General features: G+C 36.1%; 1 protein-coding gene across 6 annotated transcripts; it reads left to right on the top strand.

Moving 5' to 3' along the window:
• Positions 1-69: 69 nt before the first annotated feature.
• LOC100633800 (ATP-dependent DNA helicase Q4-like) lies at positions 70-22,867 on the top strand. Of its 6 annotated transcripts, none has more exons than XM_019994381.1 (16): positions 4,842-6,056; positions 6,103-7,268; positions 7,321-7,470; positions 7,518-7,705; positions 7,762-7,894; positions 17,448-17,730; positions 17,786-18,166; positions 18,248-18,666; positions 18,716-18,811; positions 18,864-19,000; positions 19,736-20,008; positions 20,084-20,260; positions 20,424-20,834; positions 21,125-21,227; positions 21,767-21,997; positions 22,162-22,867. In XM_019994381.1, exons 5-16 carry the CDS (start codon positions 7,828-7,830, stop codon positions 22,773-22,775), a joined length of 3,192 nt encoding a protein of 1,063 aa, XP_019849940.1. In that variant the 5' UTR covers positions 4,842-6,056; positions 6,103-7,268; positions 7,321-7,470; positions 7,518-7,705; positions 7,762-7,827; the 3' UTR covers positions 22,776-22,867. The 6 variants fall into 6 exon arrangements, with proteins under 6 accessions (XP_019849937.1, XP_019849940.1, XP_019849939.1 ...); XM_019994380.1 differs by having other exon boundaries at positions 7,754-7,894; XM_019994382.1 differs by having other exon boundaries at positions 7,321-7,705; positions 7,754-7,894.
• Positions 22,868-22,870: the final 3 nt, after the last annotated feature.

Raw genomic sequence — 22,870 nt, 5'->3', positions numbered from 1 at the left:
ATAAAGCCGTATTACTTTTGGGGCCAGAAACTTGGCAGAAAGGCAGAAAGTGTGGCGAAAAGAGCTCGAAAAAAGGCGTAAATGGAGGATAATGGAGAACAGCGCCAGTCTCTTAAAAAGAGCCTCAAGTCCTGGGAAAGAGATTTTGAAGTCAAGCATGGACGCAAGCCGACTAAGGTAAGAGGCGATTATTATTATTTATCACATATGTATCATGCTTGTATTAACAGTCTGACGTCGTCGAAAGCCCTTTTGAAATCAAAGGTACATGTACATGTGTTATAATTATGCATACATAGAGTAGGTGTGGCAGGTATGAGACACATACAGAAAAGTGCTGATAACTTGACACAGGAGTTGCATTTTTGAACAATTTTTTTAGAGGGATTTTTATGCTTTCTGCAAAAATTCTGCAAAACCGTAATCCGTAGAGCGCTATCCAGTATCCACCATAATAACTACAGCTGGGCATAGGCGTGGCAGTATTAGATAACTCCATTTGATGCACTTAAAATGGCTAGTACTACTGCAGAACCTCGTCGAGTAAGAGCTTACCATGATGACTTACGATGGAGGATGGTGTATCAACGATTAGCCTTAGGTTATTCTGACAAAACTATTGCTGTGAATCTTGGAGTAGATACGAGTACAGCGTAAAGAATGGTTTGTCATTTTGAGCTGACTGGTAATATATCTAAAAAGCAGTATAGTCGGTTTCAGTTGAGAAGAAACCACCACCACCCCTTATAACTTTTTTGTCACTAATGCTAGCAAATTGAAATTTGGTATAGCTGCATAACGGGTTCTTCCGAAAATCCTTACCAATTTTTGAGTTTTTAGGTACTCTGGAAGGTTCTAAACGGGTTCTTCCGCTTGAGATGAAAGGAGCCGCCATGACGAACCGTGTGCGTCACTCCGATGAATATCATTTGCATCTCTGTACATTTAGTCAAAAAATAATGTTTTTTATTTTAAAATAAAACAAAACATATCAAGCTCTCTAGACCTACTAATATTCAACCTGGAGCTTTCTCTTGAGGATAATTCTTGCTATATCACTCCACAGCCTTCTCAATCTTAGTTGTTCTTCATTGCCAGTACACTCGTTGATTCACCCGTATTCCGAGCTCTATACCAGCTGAAAACAGGCACCAAAAACAAGAAAAAGATAGATGGAGGCAGCAGCAATCACTGTAGAGGTACAATAGATAGTAAAGTAAGTTAAAAGAGAAGAAACGCTCGAAGAATGACAGAGCTTGCAGATTGCAGCCATGTTCGGGCGGGGGCTACATGTGACGTTTCAATGACGAAAATATTGATTTACTTCCGTTTCTTCTCAACTGAAACCGACTGTACAATCATTGCAACTTACCAAGAAAAGTGAATGATACTGTCAAGCTTGTTGTACTACATATAGTTTTAGACAACCCTGGTATCTATTTAAGAGAGATACATGTACAATCTAAATTATTGTATCTTACTGGATCTGACCTCTCACTTTCCACAATTTGTCAATTGTTGTCTGAGCAACGATTTTCAAGGGAAAAAAATGAGATTTGTAGCAAGACAGAGGAACGAATTCACTAGAGCAATATATGCTGCAGAGGTGGCTTTGTATGATCCTGGTATGTTTATTTTTCTGGATGAGACTGGTAGCGATAGACGTAATGTACTGAGAAAATATGGTTATAGCTTCAGAGGAATACCTGTTGTGAGCCATAAGTTACTTGTTAGGGGCCAGCACCTCAGTACTATAGCCTGTATCAGTATTCATGGTCTCTTAGAGTTTGAGACAGTAGAATGCTCTGTGGATGATAATACTTTTTATCAATTTGTTTGCAAAAAATTATTGCCACTTCTGTTGCCATTTGATGGTGTCAATCACCACAGCATTGTTGTAGTAATGGACAATGCCAGTGTACATCATGTAGATGGCATATCAGACTTGATATCTACAGCAGGATCTCTTTTAATTAACCTGCCCCCCCCCCCGTATTCACCTGATTACAATCCAATTGAAGAGGCATTCTCAAAGGTAAAGACTCTTCTAAAACAGTATGAAGGAGAGTTAGAGCTGGGTAACACATGCCTAGAAAACCTTATATTGTTAGCATTTTCACAAATTACTAGTTATAATTGTTATAATTGGATTGATCATTGTGAAATTTACACTTAAATGAACCTTAATGATAAATGAAAATTCAAATTTCATGCATTAATGTGTAAGTTTACGCAGAGATTCCAAAACAATGGCCTTTTGCCCCAAAAATTCATCTTTATTCAAAATGTTACTTTCAAGTAAGTTTTGTAGTTCACGCAATTCCTGGAGTTTTTTTTCATGCGAAGATCAGTGGCTCTACAAGGTGAAATAGTACTTATGGTGCTGTGTGGGTTGTCTTTTGGAGGTGTAGTTCGAGAATTAATAACAACCGAGTTTTGAGCTTTAACACTAGGAGTGCTGTAATCAGGAGAGCGCATAGCATTAACAAAGGTTACAGCAGCACCAGCAATCACATCTTTTAGTGAGTCTTGTCCTTTCTTGGAGGAAGGTTGTGGTGTGCCTTGAAGTGCAGGAATGGGTGGAACAACAGTTATGTCCTTAAACATACCTGACTGAACCAATCTGGCCCAAATTCGATAGTGTGAGTATGAATATTTATCACCATGCATTGCCTTAATCCTTTCTGCGGTTTCTTCTAGTTCTTCATCTATTTCTATCTCGTGGCTCTTAGCAGCAGTAATCTGGGATGACACTGTCTTGGTACGTTTTGCCTGTTTCGCCTGTTCTTCTGCACTATCACACCACAAAAATATGCTCTTTCTGGATTCATTTGCATCATACATATCCTTAAGGTCTGACTCATCAATGAGCCAATTCTTCTTACTCTGTTTCCCACTAAAATATCCAACCTGAAAATCAAGAGTTGAAGGAACCAACGAATCCGTTTCCTCAATTATCTTGAGCTTCAAAGCCTTGATACTCAGAAACACTCCTGTGAATGTCTTTAGATCTCGAGTGACAAATTCACTTCTCTTGCCTTTATTAATTATGTTAACCCTGTAAGTATAATCCACATCCACCTGCAATGAATCAACATAATGATGATCAATAGTGAGTACACAATGCACTAACCTGCTTGTCAACATTTATACTATCTGTAGGACTAGGGGTAGAACAAAATTCAAGGGGGCTGTCATAAGCAGTAGCACTTTCTGGGGTGGATGGCGACTGGTTGTTGCTGCCGGGAGTGACAGGCCGAGCAGCCGCGTGGTCTACCAGTGTCTCACTTGATGACTGGACACTGTGGACAGGTAAGGACGTCTGACTTGGCTAATAGGGGCCATATGGGAACGGATGAGGAAAGTAAGAATTATGACCCAACTCGTTAGGTCCTGGTGGCATCCAAAAAGAATATCTTCTTTCATCTCCCATACTCACTTAGATCTATTCTACTCGCAGCTAATGAATATTGTAATTAATATATGGTTATAAAAATTATTTGTAACCACAGCCAGCGTACGAATTGCGACTTCCGATCATAGACTTTACAAAAAGCCTTAAAATTACTGTAACGCATTGGCTATAAGTCCAATAACCGGATGAGCTATACGTCCGGCAGTGGGTGTGTTCAGGGGTGTGACTCCGTTTTTCTCCGTAAAACCATAGATATTAAAGTAAATGAAAGGGATTGGAAACTTCCGTGTTGCTACATTGACTTTGTACATTGCTAAGCAATGGATGTGGGTTACCCCTTTTCTTAGCAACGGCTGCCGACTTAGCAAGAAAGCGTCTTGTTTGTGACCTAGCTGTCAAAGGCTATCATTAGTCCGTAGTGTCATTATTCGTCAAGATTGATATGAAATAAAGCAGAGGAAACATGTCTCTATTCCCAGACAACTTTTTAGGTGCATTCATCGTTACTTACACTGATTTTTTTGCTCTTGAATGGTAGTGGTTGCAACTACATTTTGTTTTGTACCTTTTTGTTGAAAGTGTTAAACAAATGATAACAGCTAATTCAATCATTCAATAGAGCATCACTAGGTGGAGGTCACCCACTTTGTTTCATTTAAAAACAAGTAAATAAAAAACATTAAAATTGGGAAAATAGTAGGATTGAATGTGGAAAAAGTAGGGAAACAAGAAAGTACTTGCAAACTGGTGTGGTAAGAAATCCTACACCACTGCATAAAAAATAAAGGCTTCATAGTGCTATCATAGTTGGCTGTGAGGATAATTGCTGTGCTTTTGGGTAGTAATCTTCATGCAGTGGTGTAGGATCTCTTACCACACCAGTTTGCAAGTACCTTCTTGTTTCCTTACTTTTTTCCCCATTTTTAATGTTTTTTATTTACTTGTTTCCACTCTTTTTTCTTAAATTAAGAAACTACATTCTGTTATGATTCTGTGCATGGTTATAGGTTAATTATATTCATGCTAATCACATGCGCATAAATTAAAATGGCGTCAAACCACAAACCCACGCTGTGGCTGCAGGTGGATTCTGTCTTCCATTTTGTTCTCTGTCCTCGCTTCTTTTTGAAACTACCTTTGTGGACCTTGACCCAAGCCCAGAGGAGTGATGTAAAAGGCAACTTGAGCAGTTCTCTGGATTAAAAGATTATCCGGTGCCTAGAAGAAGATGAAACAAGAAGAAGAAAAAGTCTGAAGAATTTTGTAGAAATTTTAATTTGGGCTTATTTTCCAGAAATGCTCCCACTACATTGCAGTTCACTTTAAAGGTACCAGGAGAATTGCTCAGTGAAGGAGAGCTCATCTAAGCCTTTTATAAGGCTGTACAACGCAAGATAAAAGAGTTATAAGTGTTTGAAAATCATAAAAACGGCCGCCATCTTGAAAAATCAACCTCAATCCTACATATAGGCTACCACCTATATAATATGATTCTGTCGTTCTGTAATGATCAATTTAGTGTTCAGTTTGAGAGGTTTGTTTTGTACCCTTACATGACATCAACTATCACACTATTCTAATGCTTAGAACATACCGGAGGTCACTGGCACACTCTCTATCAAATAGGTTATAAGTTACAGAAAATGTATAATTAAACATGTAATATGGTGATTAATGATTGCCAATGTTCATCAACAATAAATTCAAACTGCAAACATAATAATTGCCACAGCAGACTACTTGGGCAAGTAGAAAGGCTGTCCCTCTACATTATTGAAGAGTTACCTGTACAAATAAAACATTATGCAAGCCTTAACTATTGAAAATGTATGCCTACTTGCAAGCAGCCATTACAATCTTGACATACGAATAATTAGAGCATTTATGGTCAAATTGTCTGGGCACCTACGGTTTGCATGGTAACTCTGTGTCTTCAATTGTTCACTTCTTTCAGATACTTATTTTCGCTTGTATTTCCCTTATTGTCGATAACTACACACTTTACAGTGCGTAACAGTAAGGAAACATGCATTATCATTTCTTGCAAAGTGACATGACAATTATTTTGCAAAGGTATCATATAGCATTATAATTATTATAAATTTAAGCATTACTGATCATTACTTGTTGTAGATGGGAAGAAAAAAGTGCTTTTCCAATAGAAAGAAGTTAATATCTCGAAATAAACAAAAACGACATGAAACATATAATGTATTATCAAAGTCAGCATTTCTGTTCCCAAAGTGAAGGTTGCTAGTGCTCAATTCAAAGTTACCATTCCCCTTTCTAAAATTGATGCCACTCACATTACTTTTGCCTTTATTGAAAAAGAATTGAAAATGACCACTCTACCACTTGGATGGACCATCACATCACATCATGATAAACAGCACAAAAATTCGTTGGTCTTCTGTTATATTGAGCAAATGAAAGATAAACTATTAATCTCATATGCACTTAAAATATTACCCACTTTATCATATACATTATTGGCATTTAACCGTCCAGTTACACTCCCAACCTCAACACACATTGCACCTTCTTAACTCCATCACTAACATGAAAGTTTGTCCTGGGATTTCACAACCCAGCTATTTAGCTCTTGCAGAAATAAAAGGAGGGAAATTAGTCAATCGTGAAGGTTAGTTATACATGAATAATTGTTGTTTGAATTAGTCTTAAAATAGGGCAAATTATTGCTGTTGTAGATGAACATCCCTTCAATACAATACACCATATTAACTGTTCCATACTACAGGTTAAAGCAACACGTTGCTGCCTGTTCTTCATACATTCCAAACCTGATAGCTATGGCAATAAAAAATCACGAAAAAAGTGTAATGATTGTCCAGCTTCTACAACTAATCACAGGTTCATAATGATTGCAGATTACAGACCCTGCGTATCTTCACTGAGATCATCAATTCAAGAAAAAAACCAAAAAATTATTTATCTACATGTAGAAAGAATAATATCTGAAAAAGCAACAAAACAGGCCATTACAGTTAACAGTACAACACATCAAGATCTATTTACCATCATGCAACAACATCACAATGACATTGTTCAGTTATATCCAAAGGACAGTTTTCAATACATATTCTGGAAAAGCCAATATGATTCCGCACAAAAAAATCAAAAAATAGTTATCGCTGGAATCCTGCTATGATTTGATGGCATATATACCTGCGCCACAAATCATCCAAGGCATATGAGCTACTAAGAAAAATCAAATTGTATTAATCTACCATCACAAAGAACCCTATGAGATTATACTCATTTCGTTGACTTATCTTCTGGTTTCACTGATGACCTCGACTCACAGTTACTTCAAGATTCAAAGCTTACATCTTTGAAAGAGAATGAAAAATACTTAGGCCTCATTGGTGACGAAATGCATGTGAAACAAGGGCTCATATATGATAAAAATACTGGAGAGTTGATTGGGTACTGCAATTTAGGAGACATAAACGACCATTTAATCCGATTGGAACAACAGTATTCTAACGACACTTCACAAGGCACATGTTTAGCTACTTCAGTTATGGTTATAATGATCCGAGGCCTATTTAACAGTTTCACTTTTCCATACGCTAGTTTCCCAACATCAAATCTTTCTGAAGAACAATTAGTTCCCATTTTTTATGAAGCCATAATGCAAATTGAGAGGTGTGGTTTGAAGGTTGTATCTATAACACTAGATGGAAACCAAGGCAACCAAGATTTACCTGTGAAATACAAATTCTGCAATCCATTCAGCGACAACACAAGAGAAGTTTACCTTATTTCCAATCCACCACATCTTCTTAAAACTGCACGTAACTGTCTTTCCAATCCTAATCGACAAATGCAGGTACAATGACTTGTATCAAAATACATGTATTTTATTGCATTCACATGTATAGTTTAATGGGAAACCAATCACTGGGAAATACATCAGGCAGTTGTATGAGATTGCAACCAAAACAACTGGGTTTGCAACACTTCCGAAACTTAAATATGAACATGTTCATCTCAATTCATTCTCAAAGATGAGAGTTAATCTTGCAGCAGAAGTATGTCTTGATTATGTAATAATACCATTATTCTATTTTCAAAATAGACACTAAGCCAAACAGTAGCAACAGCTGTAAGAATGCACTTTAAGGAAGAAGCTAGTGAGACCGAAAACTTCCTAGAAATGATGGATAAATTCTTTGATTTGCTGAACGTTACAAACTATACCAAGTGTTACACAAAGTTAAAATATTTCAAGCACCATATAGATGGTTAAATGATTTTAGAATCCAGGTATAAATAATAGTGAATAAAATAGAATGTATAATCTTTAACAACTAGTTTTATAGTGGCTCAAATCAGAATTCTTGGTATGGTTAGAGAAATGGGAAATTGAAACCAAATCACATCAAGAAATGAAGTCAAGTGAAAGGAAGAAACTAATGTTGAGTGATGAAACACTCTTAGGACTGAGAATTACGGGTAAGCAATAATAATTATTACATATTCATCAATCCAATTGTCATACACATCGCTTACTCCTTTATCGACTTAATCCATTTCATCTTCAACATTCCAGGAGTAACATCATTCCTAGATCCTCTTGAAAAGTATTTTGGGAGACAAAGACAGAGTGGAGGTGTAAATGAAAACCCCACTACTAAGGAGTTTCTAAAAAATAATGATATATTACGCGTAGTAAACACAATTAATATAGAAACACATACAGGAAATGTAAGAGGGACAAGGAGTAATGAGTTTACTTATGTAGCTACAGAACCTCTACAGAAGCATCAAAGGACTGAAACCAATGAAACCACTGTTTTACAAGTTGCACCACAAAGAAATCCCAATTTACTAAGTAAAAAATTTAAATTTTGCAAAAATAATAACCACTAAACAAATTACATTTCAGGTACTTTGCACAAGGCACTTGAAGATAAGGGATTTGATCTTTAATCACCTTAGGCAGCAACAGCTAAACATACAGCAACAGAAATGATGAAATGGATGACCTTTGCAAAGAATGAGACAGCAATTCAGCCGTTTGAACTGTATTTATCTGATTTATTCCACTTATGGATAGACAACAAGCCCATATCGAGCTCTATCCGTGAGCAAATCTGGCTTCCCTTTAGCCAGTTTACTTCATCTACTGATTATACAACCTTTTGGTCATGTCTGTACTCCACTACTGGTGTTAGCTGTTCACCGATTCTCTCCTTTACATAACATATCACTACTTCACAGATCTCTGGAAATATGCATATCCTACATTAAATACAAATAAAGCTAGTGAAACATCGCATTTAACTTACGATGACGAAAATGCACTGTGGTACATTGCAGGCTATGTTATCCCAAAGGTCAAACGCCAACTACACAAATCATCTTCATATGACAGCTCTGCAACTGTACTAGATAGCTTCATAGAAGAATCAGGAAATGATGATGATGAAGCCTCAGGTAACGTTGATGAGAATGTTTAGCTTCTGTTAGCACTGCTGACACTTGGATTAACTCCATTAATCGAGGAGGTCTTATCAAATGTAACAATGAGTTTTATCAGTTTGTAAGAGCCATAGAATTGGAAATGAAGGTGTTGCTTCAAGCACCTCAAACACACAACCAGTGTCACATCGGAAATCCCAAGGATTTTGCCACCACATTGTCAACAAAATTTAATATAATAGAGCTGTGGAGACCAATTTTACCAACTGCGGCTACTCAGGAGCCAACAGAAGAGCTGCTACTCTACTTATTCGCCGTCTGTGCTACCGTTCAAGTCCATGCCTTTGCTACGGAGCTAGTAGAAGACTGCAAAAAAGGGAAAAAGAAAACATACAGAAATCCAAAAGCCTGAGAAAGAGACTGTTACAGTGATGCTAACTTGCTTACTCTCTAGTCTGTCTTGGTCTCGATCCATGCATGCTATGCCATGCTTTTAGTTGATTATAATATTATTCTCTCATGTCAAAGTTTTATGATTAGAATTGAAATACTTGCAGTATGGGGGTAACTAGCATTTTCAGCCGCGTACGGAAGTTTCCAATCCCTTTCATTTACTCTAATATCTATGGTAAAACAGCTTGTGTGCATGAGAATAGTGCAAAATGGAACTTAGTCTTTTTATCAAGAAACACTAAACCCTAATCCCAAAACCCTACGATCCCAGGGGCTAAGATGTACAAGGGGGTGCTCTAAAAACTAAACACTAAACCCAAACCCCAACCCTACAACCCCAGAGGCTAAGATGTACAAGAGGGTTTATTTCTTGACCTACATGTATGCTCTAAAGAACTAAACACTAAACCCCAATCCCAATCCTACAACCCCAGAAGCTAAGATGTACGAGAGGGTGTTTATTTCTTGACCTAAAGAAAGCCAAAAAATAGCAAAAAAGTTATAGTTTAAAAAAGAAAAAAACGAAAAACTGCATGCAGCATAGTTTTACTCAGTATAGTCCTGACCGGATTCGAACCACTGACCACATCCCTGCAATCCACATGCGCCTCTCCACTGCACCACCACAACCCTGCTCTGTCACTGTTGCTGGTTGTTGTATTTATACTCAACTTCTATAATAAATCTATTATACTGGGGTGTAGTCCCAGTATATATAAGGGCTCATTCCTACATGCCCACTGCCGGACGTATAGTTCTGCCAGACAGATCCGGTTACTGGACGTATAGCCATTGCGTTTTTTAATGCTATTGGGTTAATGTAACTTAATGTTAATTCCACATTTTGGGCATAGAGTACACGCCCCAAATATGAGACACTCAGCAAAATAGTTTCTTATTCTTTCGGAGAAGATTTTTATGTAATTTCAAAACTATCACTGTAAACTCTAATCACCTTATTTGCACTACTTTGACCAATCTTCATAGGTATAACTTCTAGTGTAGCATACTTGTGAAATTAATTTACCTACTCAAGTACTGGTATTATGAGACAAGTATTGTATTATGAGACAAGCATTTTATGACAAGTATTGTATTATAATATTCAGTACACATTACATTCTCCACAGTGATAATCACCATCTTTGAAATTATCAGTGTTAATAAATTCCAAATGCCACCAACAACTGCATTCACCATCACACCCAATATAAGTATGAGACTCACTCTGGTCCTCATAAGAACCAAAACATGATGGACACACATCACTTTCTACCTTTCTTCTTTTGCTGCAAACACAACTTCGCTTCTTTGTCTCTTTCGTAGTACTTGCTGAAGTGTCGTCTCCTTACCCTCTGACCTTAATTCTTCTTCCCTCCTTTCTTTTTCTTTTCTTTCTGCTTTCTTCTTCTCTTGTTCTAAATCGTTTTGTCTTTGTCGCTCTTCTCTTTCTCTCTCCGTGTTCCTCTTAACTTCTGCTTTCTTTCTCTTTTCTTCTTTCCTATGTTGCTTACGTTCTTCTTGGATCTTTTTCTTTCTTCGGCTTTCCTTTTTCTCTCTTCTTCCTTTCTTTTTTTTTCTTCTTCCTTTCTTTTCTTTTCTTCTTTTCTTCTTCTTTTCTTTTTGTTTCTTCAGAGATTTCAGTAATAAATGACTCATTTGTAATGCACCTAGCACCATCACTGTTGAACAATTTGAAGCTCATGTTTGAGACTGAAAGAGCTTTAAGGCCTCCATACACTAGGCAACATGTTGCTAGCAACTTCTGTGGTCACTTTGATCTTGTGTCTAAGAATAGAATTCTGTTCTATTTCTGGAACAAAATGATTACAAGATCAAAGTAACCACAGAAGTTGCTAGCAACATGTTGCCTAGTGTATGGAGGCCTTTAGGCAAGGAAAGGATATCAAAAAAATTTGAAGTATTCGATTATTCTGGTGTTTTATCACAATCTGATATTTCACTTGGTTCAGGTGAGAAAACTTTTGACGGAGCTACAGTGTAATAGTCAATCCGATATCACTCCTGGGTTAAGAGGAAAAATCCCACATTGCTTGAATCCTTTCATCACATTCGTTGGCATCAATGCTTTTGGCCATGCCAAAGACAGAAGAGACTCAAGATTTTTAGAACGAATTTTTTTTCCAGGATTAGAGTATAAAAAATCTCTGCACTCCTTATTAAAATGTGCTTTTAGACTTTTAAACACACCAACATCTAAGGGCTGAAGAATATGCATTGAATGTGATGGAAGACAGAGAAGATGGACATTATTTTCTTTAGCTAGCTTAATGACATCTAGTGATACGTGAGAAGCATGACCATCTTCAATTATGAGTACAGGGCGTGCAGGTGGGATCGATTCAATAAAAAATTCAAACCATTCCAGAAGTAACTGTTCATTTATCCACCCACTTTCGGAGCAACAAAACGTAGTACCAGGTATGGCGCCCTCCTTTAAGTCTTCCTTCATCCTTTTTCTTGGAAAAATCATTAGGGGAGGAATGCACTGGCCAGAAGCATTACACAAGTCAATACTGTATGTGTTTTTCCCCTTTCAGCCGAAGTAATTGACCTCACTTTCTTATGTTTGATATGTGCTGCTACTTTGCCAGGTTTATGCACAACATTAATGCTTGTTTCATCAATATTGTATACTTGCATTGGTTTAGAAAGCATATTCAATCTGGCAAAAATACCGCCAAGTTTTGCAAAAAAATATTTAATGACGTCATCAGTCACACTTCGAACCCTCGCATGTGACAAAGGCTGAGGAGTACAGATACTTAGCATACATGTATGTCGACTTAAGAAACCCTGCAGCCATGATTTTCCAGCAGCACCATTTTTGAATGGGTTTGATTTCTTTGTCTTTTCAACTATTTGAAACGCCACTCTCATGATGTCATCTCTGGACAAACCATGTACCATAACCCATATCTGCCATCTTAACTATGTATTCACGCAACATTATTTCTTCTGCATCTGTCATAACTGTCTTAGGTCCAGGTATCTACAGGTACCCCATATGAAGATGAAGCCTCTCTAAGTTTCATTCCTTCTTTAACTGCTTTTACTGCTTCAGTCATACATGCACTTGTCTGCAACCAATTCTTGCATTTCTGGGTACACATTGCTCCAGACCTTGCTTGCTTGGCCATCTTGAATGGGAGGTGTTTATGTAAATTAATTAATACTACAGCAAGTTAATTAGACTATTTTGCAGACTATTTTTAATTGTTTTTATTTCCAGCAATTTAAAGTCACTCTATAAGCAGCTTATTTCATTTTCTCATCCTAATTTATAGTCTCGACTTGATTTTTGTTTGTGTCTCATAATACCCTACTGTCTCATAATACCAGGACGTACTCTATACACGTAGCTTCATCATCACTAGCATCTGTTTTCTGCTCTGTATCATCCAATTTCAGTTCACTAACCAGACTTTCTAGTTTAGCCTCTTGAGGTACATGTATCTTCGCTGTACCTTTTCTTCTTGATCTTACTCCTTTCTGTCCTTGTTTTTTTGTCTCTGCCTTACTTTTTCTTTCTTCATCTCCTCTTTCTCAATTTTCTTTCTCTCTTTTTCAATCTTCCTTTGAGCCTTCAGTTCCTCATTGAGTTTCTTCCTTTCTTCCTTTGCCTTCATTTCTTCCAAAACCTGAGATTCAGTAATACATTTTGCTCTGCTATTGAGACCTCCTCTCCTTGTGACACGTTTCGCTTCAGGCAGCACTAGCAATTTTGGAAGGTCAGAAGATGCTTTATTTCTTTCACTTGATATGTGAGAGGATGAGCTATCAGACAAAGTATCACTGACATTCAATTCAGGATGATTGATTTTCAGTCATGCAATATAGCCCACATCTTGTAAATCCTATTTTTTCTCGTATCTCTTTTGATACTGTGCTTCTAATTTGGGTGAAAACAGTGGACTACCTTGCAGCTGATCAGAAATATTCCTAGGCTCTGGAGTACTTTAATGAGTGGAATAAGCTTTTGATGGTGCTTCTTTTTCCTTTGGTCACTTCTCCGAGATTAATGGGCCACATTCCAGTCTTCTTAAAGCCTTTCATTATATTCATAGGTGTGAATGATGCTGGTTACACTTCACCAACTAATGAAGCAATCACATCTACTGTAACAACTCATCCTGGGATTTTGTCTCATATAATTACTGCATACCTTGTTAAAATTACTTTTGAAGGATTTGAAAACCCCCACATCTAAGGGCTGCAGCAGATGACTAGTATGAGATGGTAGACAAATTAAGTGAATGTCATTAGCATGTGCCAATTCGATCAGCTCAATCAAAACATGTGAACCGTGTCCATCTTGCAGAAGAAGTATGGGTCAAATTGGTGGTATATTTTGAAGAAAAAATTTAGACCATTCAACGAACAGCTCAGATGTTATCCATCCTGAATCACTAGTGACAAAGAGGGTATTAGGGACTGCTCCTTCTCTTTGCAGTGGAGGCACGGGTCTTTTACAAGGGTATGTCATCATAAGAGGTAAAGAAATACCACTAGCAGAAACAAATGATAGGATGGTATGAGTACATTCCTTCTCAGCTGCAAAGACAGCATAAACACTTCTGCTCCTCATTTCTGCTACGACTATACCCTGTTTAAAAACTATTGTAACTCCTGTCTCATCACAATTATATATTTGCATAGGCTTTGACACCAAATTAAGTCATCCATATATAGCCCCGAGCTTACCAAGGAAGTCACTGATTGTATCTTGATTTGCACAAACAGCTCGGCTGTATGATAAGATAAAGGCTGAGGTGACATGATCAACAATTTGCGATGACATCTCATGAAGCCCTCGAACCACCCTCTTCCAGTACTAGTATTTTTAAATGGGTGGGATTGTTGGCTCTTACTTACGATTTTGAAGGCCATGCCCATAACTCCATCTCTTGTCAGGCGAAACCCCATTTCTGACATTTTAATTAAATATTCAGCCAACTGGTCTTCTTCATTTGTTAGAACAGTTGTTGGTCCTGGCTTGCAGTCTAATGCAACTGATCCATTTACCCTTCTTCTAAGTGTCTCAATGGGAATATTATACAGACAAGCAGTTTCCCTCAATCCCTTGTTGTCTTTAACAACACTACTAACTGCAGCAGCCATACTGTCATCTGACCATAACTTTCATTTGCAAGCCATTCTGAAGAAAGAAGTAGCACTAGTAGGTGTAAATGATTTTAACTTACCTTATTTTTATCACTTGAGAGCCAAAAAAGATGAGGACTTTCGAGGAGGTAAACAAAACAATTATAACACGTGTGACTAATAAAAAAGGGTGGGGCTAACAATAATGAATTAAGAAAATTATTTTCGCAAAGGATTTGTATATTCTTTATTTGATTAAGGAAAGGTAATAAGACTATAGTTTTCAAGTATTACTCAAGTGTCCCATAATACCAACTGTCACACAATAGCAGCAACTACTCTAATGTAGTACAGGTATGTCAACGTAGAGACAAATACCTGTAGATCTCTAGATGATGAAGCGCATGATCCACTTATGTATAACCGTGTCTGTTTATTTTTTGCATAATAGAAATAGTAAAAGGGTTTAATCATAGATATTAGAGTAGGAGGGGAAAGGGATTGGAAACAGCCCAAAACGCTGAACTACACGTATCTTTGTTATGCTCCTGCCAATTAGCACTAGCTAGGTTTTGGACACATCTTCAAGAAAAATGACTGCTGAAAAGAGTTCATTATGTGAAGTTTGGGATTCTTTTCAAAAGATTACTGACGGATCAGACTTTCAATTGAGTACTAGGAGATGCCAGAATGTTAGGGAATCTGCTCCTAAAGTATTGAGGTGGATAGATCAGCATCAAGTTGAAGTTGCTACTTTTTCCAAATAGTTGAAGGAGGAACTTTTTGTTCTAGTTTTTTCACCACGACAGTTTTAACTTCCTAGGCATTGCTACTACAGTGGACCCTCGGTTATCCAGACAGCTATGGCAGGAAAGAAGTACAGAGTAGTCTCGCTGGCCAGACCCTTGCCTCCCTGCAGGGGAAGGGTCTGGTACAATGCTTAATGTATCACCAGTTTGCTAGTACCCTCTTGTTTTTTTTTTACTTTTTAATGTTTTTTATTTAGTTGTGGGAATATGATATCATATTCCCACAACTAAATGAAAAAAATGTCAGTTTAACTTGCTCCAATGTTAGCTTATTCCCTATAAAGACCTGTGTCTTGCCTGCTCCAATTATATAGCTCTAAAAGATGATGCCATACTCACTATACCTGAACATGAATGCTATATTTATTAATCTCACTTCTAAATGTTGAGTGCCATTTCTTCAAGAATACTTCCACCAGTTCCGTGTTGTCTTCATTAAATGACATACACTGTATATTAGACATAAACTAAACCCATCTACAATTGATTGATTAATTAAATAAGAACATGTACATGTACATGTACATGCATTTACATAAATACATTCATACATGTAAGATACTTGTCTGGATCATATATTCTTAACTTTGTAATTCACTCCTCCTTGCATCACAGCCACATCTTTATGATGATTGAAAAAATACTAGCCCCTTAGCATTAGCTACCACTACCACTACTTCCTTCCCTATAATTATTAATCTCCTTGTAGCTGTCTAAACTATGTCATATAGTTGTTGACCAGATGCAGCAATAATGTAAGTACTGTAAATTTGAACAAAAAGGTTTTTTGTAGCAAATTGTCCCAGACATTGGACAATTTGCTTCATTAGACAATCCAGCTTCATAAAAATACCTCAGACACATACTGCAGACATATATATATTGCAATGTCTTGTGGTTCTTTTCCCCCTTTACTCTTCATTCAAACAAGCTTAACATTGAATTCATGTCCCTTGTTTCTATGTAACCTCTGATGTTCCAGTGACATTGTCAAAGACCAGTCCTTCTCTGATTTTCATCTTGTCAAAACCAATTACTACATGTCTGTAATATTGAAATAGATAATGTAATGAAGGCAAGAATACCAAACAGACTTTTGAGCTGGATTCAGTTTAGTAACTTTGTAATCTTCTTTCAACTGCATAGACATTTCCTTTTGATGTCTTAAACCAATTGGTGTAACCTTTGTGATGGCTACATTTACATTATTATGTCTTTAAAGATCCCAGCATTATGCTGAGGCACCATCTAATGAATAAATGGCGGTATCTGATGCCAATACTGTTTTCCACTTTCATTGCTGATCACTAAAGGTACATGTGTCATATTAAAACTAACAATTAACTATACATGTAGACAAACCTTTTTCTCCCAAAAAATCCTCTTAAAGTGTAAGCATTCAACTTCCTTCTTGTTTGAGTCAATCTACCACCTGTCCTTCTCCAGTTCTGAATCCAAGGCCATTACCTACTTTTATGGTTGTTGATTTTAATTTCTCCTTAAGACATTTGTTCTGAGTAGTGAGTTTTTTTGACAATGTTGTTTAACATTCGTTCATGCCTCATACATAGTGGAGTATTAAAATAATGATCATTCATCTTTGACGATGTGTTGCAGCTCTTCCCATGGCACTAGAAAGCATTAATTGGAGACGCTTCCATAATCATAGCATAAGGTACACCTGTTAACATTTGTAACTAAGCGATGACATGAAATCTGTCTAGCTATAGGATAAATGCCATTAAATTGCTCAAGACAGACAACATCAGTCTTCTTAACTGAGAGAATTAATTACCCTCTTTTGGTTGCTAAATTCCACAAAACGACTATTATTGTTGCCAGCGCAAACATAACTAGTTAGTGGTGAAGAATGAAGGAATGAAAAATGACTGAGAGATAGAGTATCAGATAAAGATGAACAAATGGGGCTCCTTTTTGGGAGCATTAAACCATTAATCTTACAAGTCCAAGTATAGTACCGTATAGCTAGAAATTTCTGTGGCCCAAAATTTTGCGAATTTTGCAAATTTGAAAAAAATTGCAAAAAAAATTAAATCCTCGAAAAATAGGTAAATTAAAAGGTGTGGTACCAACTTTCTGACCTCACATAGAGATTTTTGCCTAAAAAAGTTGCCCCTTATATAAAACCTTTTTCTTTTCATCAAATGACATGTACTTTTCTGTTTGTTCTACTGTAGAGCTATACAAGAGGTACAACAGTTTGAAGAAACAGCCAGGCTCTGATAATGTGTTTGCTCCTTCCTTGAATAAGTGTTACAAGCATCGAGAAAATCATTCCTTTCAAAATTCTGCTGCTCTAATTAATGTACCACATAAAAGAGTCAATCAGAGACAAGTTTTAAACAAAGAACCAAAAGAAAAGTTATTAGTGGCAGAAAATGTGAGTGCTGATACTTTTGATCTACTTGCATGTGGCAGTGAACAGAACATTGTTGATGGTTTTTCTTCAACATCTGTCATGTAAGTTTATGGGTTATATGTGTTTGATGATAATGAAACTATTTATGTGCATTAGGGAGAAACTTGCTACTACTGCCACTGTTGATGAAAATTCTACTCTTTCATTTGGGCACAGACTCTCAGAAACATGGCTTGAGAAGGTTAAAATTACTATTGACAAGAGTCCCCTCAAGGATACATCAGTGCAAAGGATTGAGGCAAAGTCAATTGTGTCACATGCTGATAGCTGTTTCTTGTCATTGGAAAGTGATGAAGGTGTAAATGTGCACATACCAAAAGCTGCTGAATATGCTGAAATTCTTGATTTGCCAGTTGTACAATTATCTGATAACGAAAAGCAATTAACTGCTGATATTAGTCTTACCACTAATAGCATTTCTGTACCAGGTGAGAAGACTGAAGTTACTGAAACAAAGGGTTTCTCATACAAGAAAAGGTACATGTACATGTAAATGTCTACCTTAAATTTTTGTTTATTATATGGCTGCTTGATTACATTGTACATATATTTATTTAGATCATCAGTTAGTGACAATTTTGTGACTTTAAACATGAAAGCAAAGACTTTTTCTCGCAAATCTTCAAGACTTAGTGGATCACGTTACAAGAGACAACAATGGAGAAAAAGGAAGCTTTTGAGAGACAATGAAGAACAGAGAGAGAGTCATGCTTGTTACAATTGTGGAAAGCTAGGACATTGGGCTAGAAGCTGTACTATGAAAGTCACTCCTGAGATTCTAGGCACTTTTGATGGAGAAGGTGTTCAATTTACTGATGATGTCACTGGGGTTTTTGAAGAAGCTACTGAAGATTGTCAGCAAGTTTTGTTGCAAGGAGACTTACATAAACAACATTTACCCACCCAATCAATGATTTCCAAAGGTATTTGTTTAGTCTCCAATAGAAATTCTTTTGATGCTTTTTTTAAGACAAATGGTAAGCACTTATTTTATTTTGAAATTAACAAATGCAAATATTTTTCTAGTACTTTCAGATGACTTGCTTATAAAGAAGCTAGGAGAGCTTGGATATGGTAGTTTTATGCCTGGTCAGCAAGAGGCAATACGCCATGTGTTGTCAGGTTAATAAATTATTCCTTTTTGAAAGTCCTGATGTAACATGTGTACATGTAGGGAACTCCACTTTGTTAGTTCTTCCAACAGGAGGAGGGAAGTCACTTTGTTATCAACTTCCAGCTTATATGTATACACGGCAATCTCTCTGTTTTGTTCTTGTTATTTCTCCACTAATATCTCTCATGAATGATCAGGTACTTTTGTGGATTAAGCTTGCATGTCAATTAATAGTGCATGTACACGTACATGTACATCTAACTATTTATATTAAGTATACTTGCTTATATAATTATTCAAAAGTTTTGTCTTTACATGTAGATATAAATGTAAGTACATGCATGTACCTTAGCCATAAATATGACAGGCTCATTTTAATTTGTGGTTGTGTGACATTTAGGAGTTTATTTTTTAAAAGTGGCCTGGCCTCCACAAAATTTATTAGCTACATGTATGTATGTGCATATGAAGGACTTAAAATGTACATCAATATGTCATACTGAATTTTAAGTTGATTTAGATTTTGATGATATTGATCATTAAAATTAGAGTGATGTATAACATTGGTACTACTGTATTGTAGCTGCAATTTTGATTACCATTTACCAAAATGTAAATTTCATTATTTTGAATCATGATATGCATGCTAAATGGCCCATAGCCACAGATTTGCCGAATTAAAAGATCCAATTACCAAAAAATTAGCAATTTGTCAAAATTTGACTCCTCCAGAATTACCAGTTACAACTTACAACGTACATGTATGTACAGTAGTTCTCTTTGTCTGTATGATGGTAGGCATTGGTAACTGGCAATGTACAAATGCCTGTTAACTTGAGCAAATCTACCAATCATGGTTCTCTCTTACATGTACATACACTACACAGCAATTAATTAAAGCAATATCACAAGTTCTACCTCTTATTTTTTAGGTGAAGAATCTTCCTTGTGGCCTTAGTGGTGTTTGCATTCACAATTCTTTGTCACATGAGCAGAAACAGCAGATTTTTGCTGATCTCGAAGCTGGGCTTATTAACATTCTTTTTGTTGCGCCAGAAGCTTTAATTAGTGGATCATTCAGCAGCATTCAAACTCTGTTGTATTCAAATCGGTTGCCTCCAATAGCCTTTGTGTGCATTGATGAAGTCCATTGTTTATCAGAATGGGGTCATAATTTTCGTTCTGCTTACCTCAGATTGCCCAAGGTATCATTATCTTACATGTGCAGCTAATAATTATGTCTTTGTTTATACATACATGTATGTGCATATACAATGTAGATTTTAAAGAAGCAGTTAGGAGTTCAGTGCATACTAGGATTGACAGCCACTGCTAATAAGACTACTATCTCTCATATCACAGAATCATTGCAAATAAAGGCAGAACATGTTATTGTAGGATCTGCCATTCCTGAGAATCTTCACATTTCTGTGTCATGTGAGACTGATAGATTACAGGTGAGATTTTTTAGATCATAAAGTTTGTCCATGACTTCATGTAGTAGAATAGTACAGCATTTTTGACACGTAGTGTATTACAGTTACATATACATGTACATAATGTGCATTTATGTGATTTAGTTTTTTTGGTTCGTTTATTTCAGTAATTAAATTCATGTAGGCTCTTCTTGATTTACTTCAGTCAGCTCCATTCAATAATTGCAATTCAATCATTATATATTGTACAAGACAACAAACAACAGAGAAAGTAGCACAACTTGTTAGAATATCCACGGAGCAGAATTACAGTGACATTAAAAATAAAAGTAGCATAAAGCAGAATATGATTGCTGAAGCTTATCATGCTGGACTCTCTATGGGAGCTCGAAAACGTATTCAGTCTAATTTCATGAATGGAAAATTGCGAATAGTTGTTGCCACTGTTGCTTTTGGGATGGGTCTTAACAAATCCGATGTAAGAGCAGTAATACATTACAATATGCCTAAAGGCTTTGAATCATTTGTGCAAGAAATTGGTCGTGCTGGTAGAGATGGAAATGCTGCTTATTGTCATATCTTTATTGAAAAAAATGTAAGGAATATGTACTTGTATCTTTAAGTTTTTGATGTGTAGAATCAATTGCATTATCGTATCATTTTCATAAGGTTCATGTTCATTTTGTGTATTATGGGTATTGAACAAGTATTTGCTTACATCTACATGTACTTGTAGTCTTGTATGTACATCCAGTACATTATGTTACTTGTAATTTGCTGTGCATAAATTTCTGTGTGTGACTATTTTGTTCTGGAGTGTAATGTAAAATTGCTTGTTCCGAAGTTCTAATGAATTATGCCTTTACATTTTTTTCACTAACATAGGGGAATGACTTAAGGGAATTACAACGGCATATTCATGGAAATGGAGTGGATTATTTTTCTGTGAAGAAACTTTGCCAGCAAATTTTTTCATTCTCAGAAAAAGGTGCATATTTTACATGTTGTTAATGTATGTGTTTACATTATATACATGTAGTTTATCATTCACATACATGTACATTTAATGTACCTGTACATTTGAACACCTTTTTTCAGCTCAAACACTAGGAAAGTCTTTATAGTAATGTTTTATACCATTTGCTTGATAATACACCTAGGCTTTTCTTTTCTAAATATAAAAAATTGCATATACATGTAATAAAATTAAAATGCCAAAAATGGGAATCAAACATTCAGCTTGGGATCAGCTAGGGGATTGTAAGGGCATGTGTCTTGGCAAAACTCATGGATATTTATATTTGGAAGACATTAGAAATGGATAATTATTTTGACAGGCAAATAATTATTGTACATTCTTCATAACAAAGTACACAATTATTTTGTGTTAAAAGTGAGCATTATATACCAGTAATACCACTTCATATGCATTTTCCCTGTGAAGCATAATACATGTTTACATGTTCTATGAATGAGCTAGCCACACATGTACATGTACACATAGCTCATATACAAGGTCTATTTTAGATGAGTATGAAGTGGCTCTCTCTATTGACGAACTAACAAAAACTTTGGATGCCAATGAAGAAACCATATCAACTCTCCTTTGTTACTTGGAGAATGATAACTGGATTGAAGTCTACAGTCCACTCTATGATACTGTTACTATAAAATGCTATGGTCCACAACTTAACATAGCAGTTTTGGCTGACAAATTTCAAGTTATTGAATCTGCTGTGAAGCATAATATTAGCAAGAGTAAATAATATTAATATTAGATATTAGTATGGATGCATACATGTTTTCTTGTATTATAATAACTTTAAAATAGCCACACAATGAATAATTATGTGTTAATATATCACGTTAGCACTTTCAATGTATTTATTGCATTATTATTCACACTGTTATTTCTAATTCAGGTTGTACAACAAATCAGTTGTCATTTTCCTTGACTGAAGTTGCTAATGATATGAAGTCTAATTCTATGGAGCTTCTTCAAGGGCTGCAAAGTATGGGAAACAATGTTATTGTAGAGTCAAGTAATTTATCTTTTTATGCGAGAGTTTTAAAAGCAACTAGCAATGAAGACAAAGATTGCATATGCCAAGATATGTTATCTAAAATTCAAAAGAAGGAAAGAAAGGATTTACATAGACTCCAACAATTTTCTTCAGTCCTGATGCTCATGTCACAAGATTGTACCTCCAAAGTATTTTTCAAAGATATCATTGCTGTATATTTTAATGCTGGATTATCTTCTGAATATCTTCGGTCTCTGGGAATAGAAGCTCCTCTGCATTTCAATACTACTTCAGATGAAATTTTAATACGTGATATACACGTATTGATGGGCATGTATCCAGATAATCAATTTACTGGAAGAGCTATTGCTAGAGTTTTTCATGGGATAGGAAGTCCATGCTATCCAGCTGATGTGTGGGGATCATGCCCATTCTGGAGAAAACATTTGGATTGTGATTTTTATCATGTATGCGATATTGCTACAAAGCAGATTATACAAACAAAATTATAAAAATTAATTATCTGAATACATAAATTTTTATTCATACTGACAATTTACATGTACTTGAAATTTATAATAAAGATATGTGTATTACAAATGCAGCT

The sequence above is a fragment of the Amphimedon queenslandica genome, unplaced genomic scaffold (genome assembly GCF_000090795.2).
Source record: "Amphimedon queenslandica unplaced genomic scaffold, v1.1 AMPQUscaffold_13474, whole genome shotgun sequence".
NCBI lineage: Eukaryota > Metazoa > Porifera > Demospongiae > Haplosclerida > Niphatidae > Amphimedon > Amphimedon queenslandica.
This window is presented reverse-complemented; position numbering and strand designations above follow the sequence as displayed.